This window comes from Mercenaria mercenaria, chromosome 5 (genome assembly GCF_021730395.1).
Source record: "Mercenaria mercenaria strain notata chromosome 5, MADL_Memer_1, whole genome shotgun sequence".
Taxonomy (NCBI): domain Eukaryota; kingdom Metazoa; phylum Mollusca; class Bivalvia; order Venerida; family Veneridae; genus Mercenaria; species Mercenaria mercenaria.
In genome coordinates this window covers 33,134,678-33,158,708 of record NC_069365.1, presented here as the reverse complement: position 1 = coordinate 33,158,708, position 24,031 = coordinate 33,134,678, and the positions used below count along the sequence as shown (strand labels likewise).

At 35.2% G+C, this 24,031-nt stretch overlaps 2 protein-coding genes across 13 annotated transcripts in view; both read left to right on the top strand.

The window, feature by feature from the left end:
* LOC123556826 (heat shock 70 kDa protein 12B-like) overlaps nt 1-17,523 on the top strand; it is a 36,232-nt gene extending 18,709 nt beyond the window's left edge. For 8 of the 12 annotated variants that reach the window (XM_053543129.1, XM_045347827.2, XM_045347825.2 and 5 more), the window contains 8 exons: nt 680-872; nt 3,810-3,928; nt 12,561-12,901; nt 13,134-13,352; nt 13,838-13,997; nt 14,122-14,284; nt 14,505-14,657; nt 14,900-17,523. In XM_053543129.1, coding sequence (XP_053399104.1) covers nt 3,898-3,928; nt 12,561-12,901; nt 13,134-13,352; nt 13,838-13,997; nt 14,122-14,284; nt 14,505-14,657; nt 14,900-15,653 — 1,821 coding nt within the window. In that variant the 5' untranslated portion in view covers nt 680-872; nt 3,810-3,897 and the 3' untranslated portion in view covers nt 15,654-17,523. The other 4 variants (XM_045347840.2, XM_053543131.1, XM_053543132.1 and 1 more) reach the window with 4 other exon arrangements.
* A 1,587-nt stretch (nt 17,524-19,110) lies between these two features.
* On the top strand, nt 19,111-23,808 carry LOC123556828 (heat shock 70 kDa protein 12A-like). Its single transcript, XM_045347842.2, has 7 exons — nt 19,111-19,396; nt 20,093-20,459; nt 20,680-20,898; nt 21,188-21,347; nt 21,635-21,797; nt 22,318-22,470; nt 22,745-23,808. The coding sequence occupies exons 2-7, from the start codon at nt 20,130-20,132 to the stop codon at nt 23,496-23,498; spliced, it is 1,779 nt and encodes a 592-aa protein (XP_045203777.2). The 5' UTR covers nt 19,111-19,396; nt 20,093-20,129; the 3' UTR covers nt 23,499-23,808.
* Nucleotides 23,809-24,031: the final 223 nt, after the last annotated feature.

Sequence of the window (24,031 nt, the reverse complement as noted above, 5' to 3'; positions counted from 1 at the left end):
ACAAGAACTAGGTCCCTAGGTCTAAGGTTAGGGTCACATTTAGAGGCCGAAGGTCAGATAGAAGAATGACTCTGTCCCCAGCATTTCTTCTTCATGCGTGGAGGGACTTTGATGTAACTTGGCACAAATATTCACCATCATGAGAGGGTTTGTCTTGCGCAAGAACCAGGTCCCTAGGTCTAAGGTCAAGGTCACACTTAGAGGCCAAAGGTCAGATACAAGAATGACTGTCCGGAGCATTTATTCTTTATTCATGGAGGGATTTGATGTAACTTGGCACAAATGTTCATCATCATGAGGCACCCTTGTTTTTAGAATTACTCTCTTTGTTGTTTAAATACTATAAATAGCTTATATTGTAAGTTTTTTATTACTGGCTGTAGGGAAAAATCGAGACCACTTTTCTTTGGTACAACATGCATGTTATATCCAATATTTAGGTGTATTTTGACTTATCTCTACCTGGTAAAGAGTTATATATGGACTTGTATTATTGTTACTATAAATAACAATAGAGAAAATTAAGTGCCTTCCAGTAGGGTACTTTGTATTGCATGGCAATACTTCATTCACTTGTTTTCACTAATTTGTGCAATAGATAAAAATATATGAATGTGCATCTATAGAACTTGTATGAATTTGCTGAAAATGTTTTTAAAAAATATGTCTTCTCTTGTAGTGAAATCTGTGACGTCATGAGTACAGACCATGAAGTTCAGAAATGAAGAGATACAGGACTTCCTTTGTAGTGAAATCTGTGACGTCAGAGTACAGAACATGAAGTTCAGAAATGAAGAGATACAGGACTAAATTGTTTAACAGGGTGTATGAGTGAAACCTTGTGGATGGCAAGCATAGAAAACATTTTACAAGTAAATAGATCATTTTTATTTAGAACCAGTTTCCTCTAATCCAGCTGCCTTCACAGTTGTAGAAAAACTGAATACATGCAATAGGCTTTTTAGCTAAGCTGAGCCAAAGGCTCAAGGTGAGCTTTTGTGACCCCTCGATGTCCGTTGTCGTGTGTCAACAATTTCTTAAAAAATCTTCTTCAAAAGCAATTGGCAGATTTACACAAATCTTAACAGGCTTCCTTGAATGGCCCTCTTTAAAAATTGCCCAAAGAATTGAAATCCATGCAGAACGTTGGTTGCCATGGCATATAAAACAGTTATCAAAAAATTAAGAACGATGACACAAAGTCTCTGAAATACAGTGTCTTTTTTTAATGTGTCAAGTGATTTACTTTTGCTTAGTTCTAACGGCAGTTCATTCCACAGTTTTGGACCAATAGTATAGAAACTTGTATGATGGAATGTTTTGCACTTGTTGTATGGACACTCAACAACATAACGACATTCAGAATTTTCTGATGATCTCAAACCTTGTCTGCTAGGATTATACTGTGTAAGCAATTCTGTTAAATACATTGATGCTCTGCCAATGTGACAGCTATGCATGAAAGAAAGTATCTTGAACTTAATCCTTGCTTTCACTGGCAACCAATGTAGGTCATATAATGCTTGTTTAGAACTGTCAAATTTCCTTCTATGTAGGACAAGTTTTGCGCACATGTTTTGAATACGTTACATCTTAAGCACGTCACCGTTAGCTACACCATACAGTATGACATTGCAGTAATCCAGATGTGAAATAACTAGAGACAAAACTAAAATTTCAAGTAGGAGTCTACCAAATGAAGAGCTGTTTCACAGACACCATACTGTGCTTTTAGGACATCTATAAGAATGTTATGGTCGACAGTGTCAAATACCGCACTTAAGTCAATTGCAATAAGGACTGTGACTTCCTTTTTCTCCATACCACTTAGAAGATAATTAACCTACAGAAACTGGGCAGATGCAGACTGGTTCTTAGGCAAAAGACTGTTTTGATTTACATATTTGTTTAATCTGTAAAGAACAGCTTTCTCAAAAAGTTTTGATAGAAATGATAAATTACTCACAGGACGACAATTGGAAAGCTCTAGTTCAAGACCAGCTTTTTTTAGCAAAGGTCTAACAACTGCTTGTTTGTATTTTACAGGAAAAATACCTTGTTGTAATGGGAGATTTACCAATTTAGTGATACTAGGGAGAAGTTCATCTACATGTGATTTCAGAATACGTGTTGGAAATTTTGATGACATATACAGTTTTGCACTAAGATCTTAAAACTGACTTTCAGTGACCATGAATGTGACCTACTGAACTGCTTTCTTAATATTTCATTGAAACACGTTCACACAAATGGGAAAATATTTCAGTGCTAACTTATATTTGACTTTTTTATACGCCCGTTTGAAAAACGGGACGTATTATGGGAACGCCACTGGCGGGCGGGCGGGCAGCGTCCACAGACTTTGTCCGAAGCATATCTTCTACATGCATGGAGGGATTTTGATGAAACTTGGCACAGTTGTTCACCATCATGAGACGGAGTGTCATGCGCAAAAACCAGGTCCCTAGGTCTAAGGTCAAGGTCACACTTAGAGGTCAAAGGTCAAATTCAAGAATGACTTTGTCCGGAGCATATCTTCTTCATGCATGGAGGGATTTTGATGAAAGTTGGCACAATTGTTCATCATCATGAGGCGGAGTGTCATGCGCAAGAACTAGGTCTAAGGTCAAGGTCACACTTAGAGGTCAAAGGATACAAGAATGAAAACCTTGTCCGGAGCATTTCTTCTTCATGCATAGAGGGATTTTGATATAACTTGGCACAAATGTTCACCACCACGAGGCGGAGTGTCATGCGCAAGAACCAGGTCCCTAGGTCTAAGGTCAAGGTCACACTTAGAGGCCAAAGGTCAGATACAAGAATGACTTTGTCCGAAGCATTTCTTCTTCATGCATGAAGGGATTTTGATGTAACTTGGCACAATTATACACCACCATGAGACGAAGTGTCATGCGCAGTTCCCTTCTTTAGAATTACTTTCCTTTGTTGTTACTATAAATAGCTTATATTGTAACTTTTTCATTACTAGTCGTAGGGAAAAATCGAGACCACTTTTCTGTAGTACAACATGCATGCTACATCCAGTTATGAGGTGTATTTTGACCCATCTCTACCTTTTGTGAGGACTTACAATTTTTTTTTAGGATTTTTTTTTTTTTTTTTTTTTTTTAAAGATTAACTTCCCTTAGTTGTTACTATAAATAACTTATATTATAACTTTTTTATAATTGACCGTAGGGAAAAAACAAGACCACTTTTCTGTGGTACAACATAGATGTTACTTTCAAATTTTAGGTGTATTTTAAGGTATCTCTATCTGGTAAGGAGTTTTTTTGTGGACTTAGAAAAACAAATTACTTACAGTGGTTACTATACAACAACAGAACTAAAATTCCATTTGCAAATACAGGTGCTAGAGTAAAGAAATTTGCTGTGATGGGCGTATATTGTGACATTCTGGCACTCTTGTTACCTGATCTCTTACACTTGTCCATGTAGCTCAAATTACTCAGGTTAGCGATCCAGGGTCATCATGACAGTCTTGTTTGTGAAGATCTTAAGTATGTTCTTATCGTAAAATCCTGATTTTCTTGACAGACTGGTAAAAATAAAATTTTAACATATAAACTGAATATTCCCTTATCTATATTATGTAACAACCATTTTTGTTTTGCTGATATATGAAGAAATGAGAGCATTTTGAACACAACACTCTTTGTATATAAGTGATGTAGATTTGCATTAAAGTACATATTTTTTGCATAGTATATATTGTCTTATTTTCTTTTAGTTTGTACTTCATAAATTACTGTTTATGTATGTCATAAGATATAATTTTCTTTTTGTAGAGAAATATATGAGGAGGGGCTTGCTGTTGTATGCCGTCACCAAACCAAGAAGTTCAGACTGTTTTTCACATACTTGTGTTCCTCATGTATGGCCTTGCAGGGATTACCATATGAAAAGGGTAAGAAAGATACATGTGTAAGGACATGGTATGTACTGGTGTAAACCAAGGAATCAGCATTTTCGGCTTGCTACACAAAGTATCTGGAGAGCTATCTGAATCTTCCTGGCACCAACTTCCTTGCCAACAGTTTGTTTGTTTTTAGCTCACGTGTCACGTAGTGACAAGGTGAGCTTTTGTGATCGCCCTTCATCCATCCGTCGTCTGTTCACAATTTCTTGTGAACACAATAGAGACCACAGTTTGCAATCAATTTCAATCAAACTTGCACACAACTTGTATTGGCATAATATCTCAGTTCCTTTCGAAAACTGGCCAGATCCCATCATGGGTTCTAGAGTTATGGCCCCTTAAAGGGCCAAAATTAAGTATTTTTGGCTTGTGAACACGATAGAGACCACATTTTGCAATCAACTTTAATCTAACTTGCACACAGGTTGTATTGGCATAATATCTTGGTTCCTTTCGAAAACTGGCCAGATCCCATCATGGGTTCTAGAGTTATTGCCCCTTAAAGGGCCAAAATTTGCTACTTTTGGCTTGTGAACACGATAGAGACCACATTTTGCAATCAGCTTTAATCAAACTTGCACACAATTTGCATTGGCATAATATCTTGGTTTCTTTCGAAAACTGGCCAGATCCCTTCATTGGTTCCAGAGAAATAGCCTCTTTAAGGGCCAAATTTGCTATTTTTGGCTTTTGAACACAATAGAGACCACATTTTGCAATCAGCTGTTATCGAACTTGCACATAACTTGTATTGGCATAATATCTTGGTTCCTTTTGAAAACTGGCCAGATCCCATTATGGGTTCCAGAGTTATGGCCCCTTAAAGGGCCAAATTTTGCTATTTAGGCTTTGCAGCCATATAGAGACTTCATTTATGGTTTGATTTTATACAAACTTGCAAATTAACTCTTACCCTAACCTGTCATCCAGTCATAGGTTCTAGAGTTATGGCCCCTGAATGAACATTTAAGTGCCAAAATATGTTAAATTTACCTTGTGAACATGATAGATGTCACATTTTGCATTCAACTTCAGAAAATCATGCGCACAGCTTTAATCACAATAAGATATAGGGTCCTGTTGCTTGAAGGTCAAGGTCACACATTGAGGTCAAGGTCAGCAATTATCCATAAAATGGTTATATCTCTGCAACTTTTGATGGTAATGGTTTTGAAACATAATGTATGTCATCAGGTTGACCTAGACACTATGCACGTGTTTTATATCTGATTACCTCCCCTGATTTTAATCAAAATGGATTTATATTAGTAAGTACTTATGATAGGACTCATTTGAAATTTCATTATTGTCATTAATTGGACTGAGACAATCAGGGTTGATAACTATGGACTGATTTTATGTCAAATTACCTCCCTTTATTTCAAATAAAAAGGGATATATCTCTGTAACTAATGAAGATACTGATCTGAAATTTCATTTATGCCATCACATGGACTTTGACAATCAGTGTAGATACATATTGACTGAATTTATGACAAATTACCTCCCTTTATTTTTTATGTAAAATTATCTCTTGATTTAACCGGATATTATATGATTTTAAACTAATTGAACAAGTAAAACTTAGAGACAACAATCCAGACATTGTGGATCTGAGTGACCAGTGTCAACCAATTAAACTTGCAGAGATGTTCAGTGATGTTATAATACTACTAACACATAGCAAGCTAAAATCCCATTTCCCAGATGGTAAGTTATGCAATACAAAAATCTATACATGTATGTTATGTGTTTCATCTAAGATGGTATAAACACTTTAGGGCTATCCTACTATTTGTCCGATTCGCAGAATGGATAGTTCAGATTCCATTTGAATTGTGTTTGATTACCACGTGTAGTGTAATTATGATAATCAATCATATAATGTGCATTTGGTATGTGGATTATTTTATCCGTTTTTTGCTAAGTCTCCTCTCATGTCAATACATATTATATATGAGCCGCACCATGAAAAAACCAACATAGTGGCTTTGCGACCAGCATGGATCCAGACCAGGCAAAGCCTATTGCAATTAGAGAATCTGTTAGCGAACAGCATGTATCCTGACCAGACTGCGTGGATGCACAGGCTGGTCTGGATCCATGCTGTTCGTAAAGCCACTATGTTGGTTTCCTCATGGCGTGGCTCATATATTTAACTTTAGTTTATTCTACGTGTTTATATGAATAGGTGCAAACTGATGATACCAAAACGAAACGAAATTTTAAATGCATTTGCTTTCTTTGAAAAGAAATAAATGATATTTTTGCTTCAGTTGTGTTAATGTGAGGTCAAAGTAAGTAGATATAGTAGTTTTCTATTTATTTTATGTGTTTCCAAGAGTTTAAGTATTACCTATTTTGTCCGACAAACAATTAAAAAACATTCGGTTTTCCCTCAATTCCTCGGTGACTGAAGCTTTTATTTTTAGCTCACCTGAGCCAAAGGCTCATGGTGAGCTTTTTTGACAGCTCAATGTCCGTCTTTCGTAGTCCATCGTGTGTCCGTCAACATTTTCTAAAAAAATCTTCTTCTTGAAAACCACTGGGCAAAATAAAACCAAACTTCACAGGAATGATTCTTGGATGGCCTCCTTTCAAAATCATTCAAGAAATTGAATTCCATGAAGAACTCTGGTTGCCATGGCAATCGAAAGGAAAAATTTTAAAAATCTTTTTGTCCAAAACCACAGGGCCTAGGGCTTTGATGTCTGGTGTGTAGCATCATCTTGTGGTCCTCTACCAGAATTGTTCAAATTATCCCCCTAGGGTCAAATATAGCTCTGCCCCAGGGTGGGATGTGGGGTGTCACATGGTTTATATAGACTTATATAGGGAAAACTTTGAAAATCTTATTGTGTAAAACCACACGGCCTAGGGCTTTGATATTTGGTTTGTAGCATCATCTAGTGGTCCTCTACCAAGATTGTTCAAATCATCCCCCCTAGGTCAAATGTGGCCCCGCCCCGGGGGTCCCAAGTTTTACATAGACTTACATTGGAAAAAAATGTTAAAAATCCTCTTGTCTGAAACCACAAGACTTAAGCCTTTGATATTTGGTTTGTAGCATTGTCTTATGGTTCTGAACCAAAATTGTTCAAAATGTACCCCTGGAATGAAAATAGGCCCTGCCCTGGGGGTCCCAAGTATTATATAGACTTATATAGAAAAAAAACATTAAAAATCTTCTTGTCTAAAACCACACGACCTAGGCTTTTGAGATTTGGTATGATGCATTGCCTAGTAGTCCCCTACCAAAATTGTTCCAATTATGCCCCTGGGGTTAAAAGAGGCCCCACCCCGGGGTCATTTAGTTAATTATACGAGTTCTATAGAAAAAATACTTAAAAATCTGATCCTATTTCCAAGACTGTTTAATTATAAATACCTGATGATCCCAAGTAATATGATGTCACTTGACTTTGACCTTGACCTGCTGACCTACTTTCTTGTTTTTTAAGATGCAGCCTTTAAATTTGGATGACATACACGGTTTTGCATACTGATCGTAAAACTGAATTTCATTGACCATGAATGTGACCTATTGACTTTCTTAATATTTTAGCATCAGTTTGACATTTGAAACATGTAGCTCATATTACTCAGGTGAGCGATCCAGGGTCATCATGACCCTCTTGTTTCTTTTTTATGCTGGATATCGGCTGCTTCCTCTAGCTAAAATAGCTATAAATTCACCGAAAATCGTTATATTTTCGCCTACAAAAGGTCATTTTTCCCCCTTGGAGTTTTAAGAAAATGCATAACGAATACTTTTACAAGAACTGTCGTTCCGATGCTAAATTCGAATAAAACAAAACCTATTTCTGTAGATTTAATAAGCATTTTCATGACACTAACACGAAGGCATTTACTGGTCATTGGATTTGATATCAACAATTTTAAAGCATCAACGTATTTATGATCTTTGTTTTAAGCAGAATGTGTAACTAATAGACACCAACCTGGCAGATGACAAAGTCAAACTTGCTTTAGAGATCACGTTTATTAAGGGGCATTTGTATTTTGTTTTGTTAAAGAACAAATTATCCTGTATTAAGAGACCATTTGTGTTAAGAGACCAGTTCTTGCTCTTCTCCTAGGTAGTCATTTAATGCAAGTTATACTGCATATACTTCTATAATTACAGATCTGTGCTTGACATGTAGCTAACATTTTCATAATGAAATAACAACATGACAAAATTTTTCATGGAAATTTAGATCATACACCACCAGTATAATTTGGGGTCTCATTTTTTAACTGATTTTGCAGTTTGTGTGTTTGACTGAAATTATTTTTCTTGCATCAAACATGACCCCCACTTTTCTTTTGATTTTTAGTTAGCACTGACAATATTCTTCAAGAAAATATAAGTTACAGAAATTTAAAATGGGTCCTGATGTGTGCTGCGGTCATTGGAAATAAGTCAATTTTATATAGAGTAAAGAACAACAACTATTTAGTGTGTTATAACCTAAAGAACAAATTATCCTGTATTAAGAGACCATTTGTGTTAAGAGACCAGTTCTTGCTCTTCTCCTAGGTAGTCTCTTAATGCAAGTTATACTGCATATACTCCTATAAAACTTTTCGCCTAAATCTTGTTTCCAACCTGACAATTCAAAATTACATATTTTAAGACAGATGACAATATCTATAAAATATCGGTATCATTTAACTTAATATTTTCAGTGATATTAACCTTTAGCCTGCTAAATTTCTAAAATGGACTAGTCCATCATTTAATTTGGGCAGTGCCACTTATTATTCAAAGGGGTGTTCACTGAAAATTTACTGACTGAATAGCGAACAGTGCAGACCATGATCAGCCTGCACAGATGTGCAGGTTGATCTTGATCTGAACTGGTCGCAAAGGCAGAATCACTTGCCGCCAGCAGGCTAAAGAGTTAAAAGTACTGCTAAACTACTTTACGTCACATTTCTGTAATCGAGAGCTTGTCTACATTTTTTCCAGAGTAAACGTTTTTTATTATAAACAAGATCTGCTCCGAAAATCTGCTAATTACCCTTGAATTACCTTGTATTTATATTTTCGGTTACTATCAACCTTTTTGATAAAAAAAATACATAAATCGGAAAACATTTTTTTTAACACTTGAGAGATGTGGGTGGGGTAATAACATATCGTCGTTTCCAGCTTGAAGAAGTCCAGAAAACAAGTGTTTCTCAAAAGAGCACTGTTGAGTACCTGCACATTATTGTTAACTTTGCTGATCTAAATTCAACATGGATTTCAAATAAACACTGTGTCTAGATATACTTGAAAACAGTTTTTTTATCAAATGCATATTCTGTTTGAAACGACGAAAATAAATCTGTAAATTCAACAAATATTAGAATGAAAGAAAACGAAAGTTTCTATAATCTTTTGTCTACAAGTTAATGGAAACAAATACATTAATTCCAACATTTTTTATAATTTAAAGCATTGTAATTAAAATTCATAATAGCTCTTAGCTTATCTTCTAGAGAGCTATTGCCCCTGATTTTTTAAAGTAAATTATGATTGTCATTTCTAAATTCATAATCAGTCGAAACTTTAATTTTGATTTATTTGAACCATAACCCCACTAAAACTGTTTACTGATTTACTATTTCACATTTGGTCAGACCAGAATAATACGAGGATCATTATGCAAGCTAAGGAAATGTTCAGCTTGTTGGTTATATGTAAAGAAACTTAGTTATGATATATCTGGCAAGAGAAAAATTATACACTATATTCGAGTAGAGCATGTTACATAGAAATAAAAGTTAGCACAACATTTTTGTTTGTGTAATTGTTAAAAGTCGTACAAATGCACCGATTTTGCCCATTTTTTGGGCATTATATTTAATATAACAGATTATTCATGACCCAGTACTGAACACGCACAAGAAGTTATTTATGACCCGGTACAAAGCATGTGCGTTACGTTATTCACGTCTAGGTACAAAGCACGCACAAGAAGTTATTTATGACCCGGTACAAAGCAATGCATGTGCAATAAGTTATTCACGTCCAGGTACTGAGCATGCACAAGGTTATTTATGACCCGTTACTGAGCATGTGCAATAAGTTATTCATGGCCCAGTAATGAGCATCTGCAATAAGTTATTCATGACCCAGTACTGAGCATGTGCAATAAGTTATTCATGACCCAGTACTAAGCATGTACAATAAGTTAATCAAGACCTGGTACTGAGCATTTACAGTTAGTTATTCATGACCCGGGACTGATCATCATGTGCAGTAAGTTTTTCAGTACATGTACAATAAGTTATTCATGACCCAGTACTGAGCATGTGCAGTACGTTATTCTTGACCCAGTACTGAGCATGTGCAAAAAGCCATTCTTAACCAAGTACTGAGCATGTGCAATAAGTTATTCACGACCCAATACCCCAAACATGTGCACTAAAAAGATGAGGATGTGCTCTAATTTATTCATGGTCCGATCATACTGAACATACACAGAAAAATATTGCAACACGAGATGCTGTGAGTTTTCAGGACAATACTGACACCCACTCAAAGATTTATGAAAAATCAAATGTAAACTTAAGTAATTCAGTAATCGATAATTCTGAGGTTTAATCCTAATTAAACGAAAGTGAATGCACATAATATTTTCTTTGTGGTAAGGATGTGAGTAACTCGTTTAACATGTGTGTGTGTGTGTGCGTGTGTGTGTTTGGGTTTAACGTCTTTTTCAACAATTTTTCAGTCATATAAACGACGGTGTCTACTTGTAGCAGTGAGCACAATGCCCAACTTTATAGTGCTGCCTCACTGGAATATCACGCCGTAGACACGTGGCATGATACCCCAACCAGTCACATTATACTGACACCGGGCTGACCAGTCCTAGCACTATTCTCTTAATGCTGAGCGCCAAGCGAGGATGAGTAATAGTTCCTGTAAGAGACTGTAATTAATGATTTTAAAGAACGGACTGATTAAAAGAGCCAATGATTTACACCATTTATATGTAACGCACACTATTATGGAGTTTTTCATCTTTAAATTAGAATTGTGTCCATCGGACACGGATTCCCCTACATACTGTGCCATCGTCTAAATAGCAAAGTTTTAAGTACTGACCATCTTCACATGAAGGATAATCGGCAAATATCAAGGTCTTCATCTGTGAAACTTTCAAGCAGAGGAGTTGGACACAAAAGATTTTTCTCTATATTTTATATAGCAAAACTATCAAAGGGTCATAACTGCGGGCAAAAGTTCCTTCCTTTACGATTGAAAGTTTGAAGCAAGTCAGGCTAATAGCTTGGCAGGAGTTGGACACACAAGATTTCGGGACGTACGGAGAGCAGCAAAGGTATGTGCCCCCACATAAATAGAGGTGGGGGGTGGGGGGGGTCATAAAAACAATCGTGGCATTCTATATGTGCAAAGTAAGATAGATAACTGGCTTGATGGCGTAGGGGATGAGTGGAAGGAAATATGATCTTTTGTAGTGACACTTTTGACGGTCTCTCCAAAAAGTAACTGATATTTTGCATTACATACTTTGTGTAAGTATTTTTCTCTGGTTTCTAATTTATTGTTTTGTTATTATTTTCACAGGAGAGCTTCAAAAACTACATTGTTTAACATCATACTTAAAGCGATAACTATTTAAATATTTATAATTACGTGCATTTGTTTTCGACGAAAACGTCCGACACCGCGCGTCACCGCTAAACCAGCGGCAACAGAAACATGTTATTCTTTTGTTTATGCCATATTACTGTGCGATACCTATACAAACACGTAAAATGTCGCCATATACAGTTCGTTTTTGTAAACATTAAAGATTGCGTTTTGTAACCTTAAATCAGGGTTCCATATTTTAGTCTGTCTTATGTAAGAAAAACGTGAACTAAAGCTAAAACAAAACATATTCAGAAAGTAGGAAGGTCATTTTGTAAGTAGAGAAATTTTGGTTTGAAAACGTGTAAACAGGTATGACCTAGTAATCGAACTGTAACAGTGATATTGGTTGTTATCGTCAACACAGTCGTGGGGTAATATCAATCAATATTTACTTTAACCTACGTATTTCAACTATTCAGATCTTTGTATAAATCCTTGTTACACAAATATTGCAACGAAAACGAAAGAGGAAGTGAATCAGTTTCAGTTCGTGGAAGACATTATTTTAACTGGTAAACAAAATACACAGGTGACGTATAATAACTAATACGGATTATGCCCAGTATCAATATATATGTTCGAATCTCAATATAGATGTCTGAATATTACTAGTAGCATTAGATGTTCGTAATATTAATGAATAAGCAACTAATTAAACAAGTATGATTTGGAGATAAGAACATGTATATTTAGGTGGCTATTGGAACAATAGGTAACTGTACTTTTTCTTTAATGTCATTCATTCCGTAAGCTTATGTGGCTATTTTTCTTAAAATTACGTAGCTAAAAGAACAATAGGGAGAACAAAAGAGTAAATACCCATTTGTAGGAACGTCCGAGTTAGTTGACAAGCGGTATTCAAATACGAGCGTGTTTAATGCTTTTTCGAAAAAGCTACGTGTTATCATGTCTGAAAACATCCCTTTGAAGACTGAACTGACTGGTATTATTTCATTGTTTCAGTGCAAGCAGGCATGGCATCTCTACCAGTTGTTGCATCGGCCGTACACGAGCGTCTGCAGGTAGCTGCTATTGATTTCGGTACAACATACTCGGGATATGCGGTGTCATTTCGTGCCGAATTTCTTGAAAATCCATTGAAAATTTTCACTTACAACTGGACAACTGGGTCTACTGGTGCAGTATCTCTCAAAACATCGTCATGTATATTGTTTGATCCGAATCAGAAATTCCATAGCTTTGGATTTGAAGCAGAAGATAAGTATGCTAAGCTTGCAGCAGACGAAGAACATTTCGACTGGTATTATTTCAAGCGATTTAAGATGCTTCTTTACGAAAATAAGGTAAATCTATAATTTAAATTGGGACACAATTGACATGTATGAATTTATTTCACTAATTTTATTTACAACTGACCTAAATCTCATTTATCAAATCGTACATAATTGCTCAGTTAGGCAACCAGTTTGTTTTTATCATAGATTCTATAACTTTTCTATACTTTTCCTGAAATGAAATAATTTCAGATCTCATTTACTTTTACTATATATAATTTTCATAAATTTATTATGCTAGAGGTTAACGAGGACCATCAAACTGAAAGATGACAAAGGCCTTGAAATGCCGGCAATGAAAGTTGTCACGGAATGTATACGTTACTTGAAAGATCATCTCATAAAGACATGCGAAGATAAGAAAACAGGGCTTAACACGAGTGAGATGCACTGGGTCCTCACTGTACCAGCGATATGGGACGACTCCGCCAAACAGTTTATGAGGGAAGCTGCTATAGAGGTAATCACAGGTATAAGGTTTTCACACGAGAGCATCTGTAACGCACTATATATATTGTTCATTTCGAACATTTGCTAATATATTTGATAGAACTACCATAGATAATAACATAAAAACGCCTTACCAAGATGGTTTTATCAGCGATTTCTGTTAGTAACTGCAAAAATATATGTTTGTTTTTTGTTGTTGTTTTTTTTTAAAAACTCTTAAGATTTTAGTATTGCCAGTGAGAAAAAGAAAGATAATCTCATCTATTTTTACAATGTTTTCTATCTTTGTATTAGATATGTAAAACAAAAGCAAAATATAAATGAATCATTCCCTATTCATTCATCTAAAAAATGGCCGAAAATATTTTATTGAATGCGGAGTATTTTCAGGGTACCAAAAGTGAGGTACTGTCGCATTGTTAGTTTCTCGCGCAAAGATCTAAGTTAAGCTGATGGAATATGAAAATTAATACAGATAAAGCTTGATACTTGCAGGCTGGTATCGAAACTCAAAATTTATCATTGGCTTTGGAGCCCGAGGCTGCATCGTTGTTCTGTAGATACCTGCCTATAGAGAGAGTCCAAGGTGCTGATGGTGTAGGGAGAATAGCTAGTCTGGCACCTGGAAAGAGATACCTTGTACTCGACGCTGGAGGTAGGAACCAACAGTTTTACGAAAAGAAATGAAATAAAAATTCGTGTGCATGAAGTGTATGCAATATCATAAATACCATTTTAATTGTGGTAAATCAAAAGTTTCATGTTTATATATTTTTCAGGAGGAACCGTCGACATAACTGTACATGAGACACAGACAGACAGCGCAGTGAGAGAGATATACAAAGCGAATGGAGGTCCATGGGGAGGGACAAAGATAGATGAAGCTTTTCTGGATTTTCTTACTGACATAGCTGGACTCGATACAATTGAAATATTCGAAAGGTGTTTTTTGTTTGTTTATTCATTTTTCAGTCTGTTCACTATGTTTAAACTATAACTATTTATATAGTTATTTTGATACATGAATATTAACTTAAGGATTATCATTAATCTTTAAGAACAAACAGTGACATAATCTATATTCCTCTATTTAATAAAGAGTTCGAACATGTAACTGCATGTAATTTGCATAATTCATTTTTATATTGATAACTATTTTCAGAGACTTCAAGGAAGATTTTTTAGACCTGTTCAGAGAGTTTGAAATAAAAAAGAAGACATTTGGACCTGAGCTTGAAGGTAACCAAAAGATAACTTTCAAGATACCATTATGCGTGCATGAGACATACAACGAGCGGCACGGAGAAGACTTTAGGCAAGTATTACTGTTTTGTTATTTATGCTCTTCTGTTGCTTTTTATAATCATTAACTATACATGTATACAGAAACAAAATAATTATATGGATTTTTATGGCAGACATGTCATCAAGCTTCGCCTGTGATTACATATAAGTGTGAATAAAAAATGTTAATATGACGGTTTCAAATATTATCATTCAACACAAATGAGATTCATTATAAACACAGTTTCTTATACTTAACATATGACTTTTCAGACGTAGCCTTTTGATGAAGCAAGATTTGAAAGATCAAATAACATTCACGGGGGATAAACTTCGTGTTCAGTCAGACCAAGTGAAGAAATTATTCGACAAAACATGTCAAAGAATTGTCTCCCACCTCCGAGATATTTTCGCCGAGCCTGCTGTGAGAAACACCGATACTATTTTAATGGTTGGTGGATTTTCGGAGTCTAAAATGCTTCAGAACGCTATCAAACATAATTTTCCGGACAAGAAAGTGATTATACCAGAAGAAGCCGGTCTAGCAGTGCTGAAAGGAGCGGTGATATTTGGTCACAATCCAAATATGATAGTATCAAGAGTTGCCCGAAAAACGTATGGTGTAAAGGTGTACAGAACGTTCAACCCAGACATACATCCGGCCGAACGGAAAGTAATTATAGATGGTGTAGAGAAATGTCGAGGATGCTTTTGCAAACACGTGGAAGTAGGACAGGAAATTCCAGCTGGAATGGCTTTTGATGAGAAATCATACCATCCCAGATCAAGGTCTAGCACATCCATGGCAAGTAAGATATATACATCTAGCAAGCGGAACCCAGTGTTTGTTGAAGACCGTGGATGCAAGTTTCTCGGGCAACTTCCAATGGATGTATCTCATATAAAGCACTACAGAGATCGTATAGCACTTGTAAGAATGATATATGGAAACACAGAGTTAGGCGTTGAGGTTCGAAATGCTTACACTGGGGAAAAATTGAGCGCTAAATTTGATTTTCTTGAATAAAATAATTATAAGATCTCAACAGAAATGTAAAGATGAGAGAAGAAAAGCTCTGAGCTTTATGATGGTACTGAACTTATGGCACTTACATTTCAGTATACCTTTCCACAACTCGAACAGTTGCCATTAGAAAACTTCGAAGAACAAAACCGCCTTAATCATTGAGAGTACACATTCTACAATTTCAAAATTACCAGTAAATGTTGCTTCAGAGATTGTCAAAAACGACAGGAACAAACAGTTAAAAGCTCTCTTGCGTGTATTCTTCTATACCACAGTTGGACTATGGAGCTGCGATTAGTGTGCTTTACAGTTCCAGGTTATACCCAAACTTGTGTCACAGTCTGGATGAAAAATACATTGCATCAAATTAATATTAAAAGAATAAAATCAAGAATATGTAATTCTCAGTATTTGATAGCAATGAGTACGTTTCTGAAGAAAACTCTTTTGCAGTGGCTGAAATGTGTACAATAAAAAGGTACCATGAAACGTTAAAAAATACACTTCATGGTAGTGGGATATAATCGTTGATTTTCACGCAAATGTATATAGTCATCAAAAACACAGTGACTGGGAAACCCATGAGACATGAGCCATAGTCACATAAAAATAAAAAATGTCACATAAGTTTTAAGCGCTGATGAGCCCTGTGTCACATGGCTAAATTGTATTGAATGCAAAAGGATGAAACTATTCAATAGTGCAAATCTAAAGTAAAATGTAAAGGAATGTAACCAGATTTAAAGTGCTTCCAGTGTTTAAAAACATGTGTTAACATCGCATTTTATTCTAGACTTTGATTTTTATGTCAGTTAAGTAAACAAGCAGTATGTGCTCTTAGTGTAATACCTAGACTAAAACTTGAGTGGATGTCTACTGCTACATGTAAAGTTCTCTGTGTTTTTAAATGATTGTTCATAGAAGTACCAGTACAATTAGTCTGCTTCTTCTTCCAAAGTATTAATTGTTGACAAATTTTACTTTTGTCACATACAGGTACACTGCTGTAAAATTCTTTTAAGAATGTTATCCAGGGTATGATAGAGCCTGCCTTGTTCTGAAGGCTTACAGTTATTATCAGTGGTATAAATGAGTACTGTTCAGTTTTACCAGGAAAATAGAGTAAACTAACTCTGAATTACCCAGTATCAAATGTAAACTGCTTTGAACTTTATTGACATTAAAGCTGTGAAGCTCTTACAATTTTAGTTATTATACTTGTATTTAATTAAGAGCTTCTTTAATCTAAAATATATACATACTACAGTGCCAATTCCTAGTACACAAGTCGCAACTGTCCCATAGAAATTTCTGAATGTCACATAAAATTTTGAAATGTCACATAATTTATTGTGTATGGCGAGCCACTGTCCCATGGACAAAAGTTCTTTCCCAGTCACTGAAAACAAATTATAAACGGATAACGTACTGGTATTGAAGTTTTGTATAAGACTTTGTATATATAATAGAATTATAAGAGAACTGGTATAACAGGCGAAGCTTTCCAATTTAGATGTAGAAAATCTTAACGTTTAAATATAAAGTGACTGTTTAAAGGACAACTCATATATTCCTGCTTATCTGTACACTTTTAGTTAAATATTTACTACTTATAACTGTCATACCTGCTTTGTCAGCATCGTTCGTTCAGTCATTTTGACACACTGTGTTGTGAAGCTGTAACGTTTTAGCAGTAGATCTACAGGTATATAAAAACATTGTTATGTATTTATGACAAAGTTTTTAAAAGTCCGTATATTCTTCCGTAAGAACGGTTGTACCCAGTATATTATTATATCTTTTTATGATTTTTTATGTAAATGTGCATAGACGAGACTAAAAAAATGAAAATATATACAGAAAAACAGTAGTTAGCAATTACATTTATTTAAAACGCCGTGTTTTGTGTACGTAATGTCTTTTTATTAAATTTTTCATTATCTTCAACACTTGTACTTTCTGGTCTGCATCTCGTGCCTTATAAATTCCGTGAATGGACCTCGCACCCAGTTGTAATTTTGTTAAAGCATGATATATATACTGTATACAAAGTGATGTAGTTGCTGAGAATACAGTTCATCCAAGTTAATTCTGTAGCAATAACCCTATCAAATTAGATGATCTATTTACAAAACTTTTGTTTTGTTACAGCGAGGCTGTTGCTGTTCCACAGTAGAGTTACTACTGATAACATCCAACTTAGATGGTACGCAGGCACGTAAAATTGAAAAGACATACACTAGATACGTCGGTTCATTGTTTCAATCCCTTTCGTATATTCATAAATGAGTTATGTTCTTTTTCTGTATACATGTAAAGTGCATCTTTTACAGAATAAAACGGTAATCTCGGTGCATGTCTTATAGTGGCAGTAAAATGATACGACTATGCATTTTGCACAAAATAGAAAATCAGACTGAAGATTATTTTCTAAAAAAAAGAAACTGCTCATAAATTAAAGTAATTTGAAAACAAAATATCAAACGTAAATGGAAATTATTAAAACGGAAAATCTTGATTGATAACTGATAAGAATTGTGGAAGTTGGAACTTATTTTGTTTAGATCCAAGCTCTACCTACTGCACTACTCAGGTATGTCTGCTAACTTTATAAATATGATATTTTGTTTCTATCAGTCCGAATATATGACTACCCATTGAAAATAAACACGCTTAAAGGCAACGACGAAACTGACCTCTGACCTTAATTTTATTTTCATAATGTAGTCTTACATTCTGACTAACTTTCCCCGCACTGATGTCTTTTAGTTAATGTTTTACTTTTTAATAAACTAGAGTGCGTTTTAATCGATTTAGCGGGACGGGGTTTCGCGACGGTCCACTGCATTATTGTGCAGGTTCGGCAAGCTGATTTCTTATTCAGTGGCCATCTACCTTACAGTGTAACCAATGTAACGTTGAATTTTAGTCGTTGGTTTGCTCTACCTATTTTGCTCGTTTTATTTGTTCTTTGAGATTACCAGTATTTGCGTCATAAGTCAGAGATTAACTCCGCACCGACAGGTCGAATAAAATGCACTATACTATAAGTTCTACTATTTTTGTTATGCTCTTTGCACGATGTTGATATGGACAAAATAAAGAAACGTTAGTCAGTATATAAAACTACCTTTTGAAAAGAAAATTGTAAACAAATTCGAACCATGGAGCGGCCTATACCCAACTTTAACACGCATGAGTACCGTCTAAGAAATAAATCACCTTGGTCGCACAACGCAGTTTTAAATTACTATAATAAACTTTGATAATGTGGCAGCTGACCCCAATACAATCGACACTGTTTATTTTCCAATACAGGTAAATCCAATAATTGCTTCGCATAAGATCTATGACGGATTATCTTTGAACACCCCTGGACTTATTGGACTCAACTGCCACATTATCAAAGTTTAGTACACACGTGTGTTATTTACTAACATAACACAACAATCCGATAACCAGGAAGAATCTATATTTTAAATTGTAATGTCAACATATAGATTTAAACCTATAATGGTTGGGGTGGCGTAGTAATTTTTGTCTGATTAGCTAATGTTAAATTTATTTGTTTCTCGATATAAAATGACACAATAAATTTTAATCGGTATATGACTGATTGAAATGCAGTTTTTATCTTGAGTCAGAGTATATCGACATTTAAATTTGTAGTGTAGGACAGCAGATAAAATTAGCGAAATCGAAAGTAGGAATTTTTCAAAAACGAAAGAGGAATAGTGTTTTCTGTGAGTATTCTTTTCTCAATATATGTAAGTTTTTACGACATTGATAACGACAGATTTAAAGTACATTGTATTTTCAAACTTGAATAATCACTGCCGTTTTTGTATAGAATCAATAAGTATCTGTTTTAACCCGGTGTAGTACATTTTACTGACATCATATTTTTTTCATGGCAATAGTATGATAACATGATTTGCTATAAGCCAGCGCGGCTGCGCCCAGCTTATATTATACAGTTTAAGGGTTTATACGGCAGATTAATTTTCCCAGTTGCCTAAATAAACAGTTATGTGCACATGAAAACGGCCTATACAGGATAAGTCATCCGCTTGAAATAAGATGCCGTACGCTCGGGATACGATTCGTGCCGTCGAAATAAGATTTTTGTGACCCCGAGATAAGTTTCGTGTGATCACGATAAGATGTCGTTTGTTCGAAAGAATTTTGTATAAGTCTACCTGACACGCTTTGCAGAATTTATCTTAAAACTTTATCTTTTAAATGCATGCTCACATACAGATATGCATTTGTTTTCTATTAAATCTACATCATGCATGGTAACCTGTATCTACGTTTTAGTGCAATAAGAAGATAATTATGTAATTGGGGAAGAATGCTTAAACTTCACGCATAAATTTTGAAAAAGCACAAATCCTGATTAGGAGATAGTTTCAAATTATTCATGTTCTCTTTAACAGTTAAAAGCCACAACTATCCTGAATAGTCTGCAACATAATGTCCGCCGTGCCTGTGATAGCGGAAGCATTTCAAGATCGTCTACAGGTTGCAGCCATCGACTTCGGAACGACATATTCCGGATATGCATTCTCATTTCAAGGGGATTTTAAGGAGGACCCTCTGAAAATCATCACCAACAACTGGATGGTTGGCGCTACAAAAGCCGTCTCTCTGAAAACACCATCTTGTATCCTATTTGATCCAGACCGGAACTTCCATAGTTTCGGATTCGAGGCTGAAGATGAGTACGCTGATCTTGCTGCAGACGAGAAACATTATGAATGGTTTTACTTCAAACGATTCAAAATGCTACTTTACGAACAAAAGGTGATTATTTGTTCAGCTAAACAAAAAAAATAATTTAAAAATAGGTTTTTGACGAAACAAAACTGCGATGTATTATCTGAGGGAAATCTACTAATATGGGATCGTCCAGAGTAGCACTCGCACAAATGTTGAATTACGTTTTTACAACATTATTATTATGATTATTTTAAAACAATATCAAGTTTTATGTTACATTGTCCTTAATCATTTTACTTTCCAGAAGTTAACAAGAGACATCAAATTAAAGGACGACAAAGGGCTTACATTACCTGCAATGACAGTATTCAGTGAGGGAATACGATACTTGAAGGATCATTTGATAAGGACTTGTGAAGAGAAAGACGTTGAACTAAGATTTGAAGAAGTTCATTGGGTAATCACCGTACCAGCCATTTGGGATGACTCCGCGAAGCAGTTTATGCGAGAAGCTGCCATCGAGGTAAATGTAGTTGATGAATCTTGTCAGTTTACATAATAAATATAAAAGCTAAGATTCAACTGGGGCATGTTAATTGATTCATTAATATGATCTAACAACCGAAGCATTTTCAGTCTGGTAAAAAGAGAATTCAAGACAAAGTGATGTTTATGGGGGGAAAAGGGAACGAAATAGCTCCAGTTTGTATGCTAATATTATGACATTAAAAACTAATTTTATTTCTTTGGAGAATGGAGTTCTATGCAGATTCAGTCTATGATATACATAATTATATGTATACATTCATCAGGCTGGCATTGACACGAAGCACTTATCGTTGGCACTGGAACCTGAAGCTGCGAGTCTGTTCTGTAAATACCTTCCTATACAGAAGGTGGAAGGGGATGATGGGCAAGGCAGAATTTCTAGTTTCGCTCCTGGCAAAAGATATCTGGTTCTAGATGCTGGTGGTACGTGACATCTATGACATCTATATAGCTATGTCTACGTTTATTTTAATGTCAGTAATTACAAGAATGCACAAATAAAAGTATTAATCCAACTGCAATATGATCCTATATACATATTTTCTACAAAATTAAGGCGAAATTCACTATAATTGTTCAAGTGAGTCGCTATGTTTTGCATTCATTGAATTTCATAGGAAACTTTTAGAAATATAATCGCAAAAAATATTTGCTTACTCCATGATACAATAGTTTCACTGATACACATTGTGTGTTACTTACAATACTAGGAGGAACAGTGGATATTACAGTACACGAAACACAGTCAGATGGAACAATAAGGGAGCTATACAAAGCTAATGGCGGTCCATGGGGAGGGACGAAAATTGATGAGGCCTTTATCAATTTCCTCGAGGACGTAGCTGGAGTTGACACCATTGAAGTTTTCATGAAGTAAGCTACTTTTAAAATGTGCGATCATTTAAAAACATACTAGATGCCTATGTTAACATTATGTTGATAATTATGAAAAATAGTATTAGAATAAAATAAGCATAAAAATGGGTGGTAAATGAATTTTACTCATCTGCCATCATGTATTGTTATTGTAGTCATAGTAGGCAGATGAATGCTTGAGAAGCAAACGAATAAAGTTATGAAAAGTGACTGATATTTTTAACTTGAACAAAAATGCTTTGAATTGTATGAAGTCAAATACAATATGACTTTCCAAAAAACACTGTTTTTAACTTTGAAATCCCCGCCTTTGAATTATAATTAAAAACGGCTGACCAAAATTTGAAAAAAAGAAGAAGTTAATCTTGGTCTGAAGGGTGCAGACACTTCTGCAACATTTGCATATGCAAGTGATTGATACATGTGTATTAATTTTGATAATTAATGCCAATTAAATTTTCATGTTTCGTTTCAATCCACATTTTATTTATTTTTCATTTATTTTCCGTTCTGTCAGGGATCACAAGGAGGATTATTTGAGCTTGTTCCGAGAATTTGAGATAAAAAAGAAGACATTCGGTCCCGATCTGTCGGCCGGACAAAAAATAACATTTAGGCTTCCTGTGTCAATACATGAAACCTACCGTATCACAAGGGGAGGAGACTTCCGGTAATACCATACAGTTATACTAAATGAAATATAGTAGTTTATTCAATATAGTTGTATGGTCTTTATTGTTGAATACTTTAGACAGTATTTATAAACTCTCACATATGATTGAAGTACCTACTTTCACATTGTCATTCTCTTGATATAGGTAAATACATTTTTATTAAAAAGATACACATTTAAAATGTCATGAAAATTAAACTGTAGATGTGGCTTCAATTAAAGAAAAACATGCGATTATACTCGTATACGCACCGATTTCTGTTTATTTTAGACGTAGCTTGATGATGAAGCAGGATTTGAAAGACCAAATAACGTTCACGGGAGATAAGCTCCGCGTCCAACCGAAACAAGTTGAACGTTTTTTCGAAGCTACATGTAACAAAATTGTAAACCACCTCAAGGACATTTTCAGCAAACCGCAGGTAAGCGGTACTGAAGCCATACTGATGGTTGGAGGGTTTTCGGAATCAGTAATGCTGCAGCATTATATAAAGGATAATTTTCCTGAAATGAGGGTCATTATTCCAGAAGATGCTGGTCTGGCCGTTTTAAAGGGAGCTGTGATTTTCGGCCACAACCCTAGAGCAATTGTATCTAGAGTAGCCCGGTATACATATGGTATACGAACGAACACTACGTTCAAAGAAGGAATACACCCGGTTCGAAAGAAAAAGATTATTGACAGCGTTGCAAAATGTGAAGATTGCTTTGATGTACATGTTCCAATGGGACAGGAAGTTAAAGTTGGACAGTCGTTTGGGGATCATTCATACTGGCCTGCTTATAAGTCAGCCACAAAGGTGTCTTGTAGAGTTTACACCTCAACAAATGTAAATCCAATATTTACGGATGATCATGGATGCTCGTACATAGGGCAGCTTGACGTAGATTTGTCAGATGCTCACAGTTACGAGGATAAAAATATTATCGTGAAGATGATCTATGGAGAGACTGAGCTTGGTGTTGAAGCTACAATCGTGAAAACTGGACAGGTGCTGAAAGCCGCTTTGAATTTCCTCGGTTAAACGGAAGAAACGGGTGTTAGGATACTGTTGCAACCGACTTCATTCTTTGTCTATGATAAAGGTTTAAAATATGGCATATAAACTTTGTTATAAGAATGCTACAGCATCTAAATAAAGCATGGTAGATTTTGAAAGATATTTTGACCAGAAATCTTAAACTACATGTACATGTAAAGTTCATGTATGCAAGTTCCTTTAGTTTAGGAATTAATTAGTATGTATTATACTGTCTACAGTCTTATTGGTTGATTTCTTATGTACATAATAACAGTTATAATAAAAATGCTATTAATTCTACTACTTTTGATTATCGGTGTGTTCCACTATTTTTCTTCAGAAAACGTTGCTTTGCTTGTAGCATCCGTCACTAAATCTTAATAAATACAATATGGACAATATCAAAGCTGCCTAAGATCAAACGTGGATTCATATTGATCGCAAAGGTCCTTTTTCATTACTATTATTATTTATACTCATAAAAGTATTCCAGGGTTGGCTATTGCAACCAGCCGATGTCCGACTGTAATTGTCCT

Coding starts and splice junctions, on each gene's coding strand:
- LOC123556828 (XM_045347842.2), top strand. CDS start 20,130: ATGTCCGCCGTGCCTGTGATAGCGGAAGCATTTCAAGATCGTCTACAG. Junction 20,460..20,679: donor TGCTACTTTACGAACAAAAG/GTGATTATTTGT, acceptor TTTACTTTCCAG/AAGTTAACAAGAGACATCAA. Junction 21,798..22,317: donor ACCATTGAAGTTTTCATGAA/GTAAGCTACTTT, acceptor CCGTTCTGTCAG/GGATCACAAGGAGGATTATT.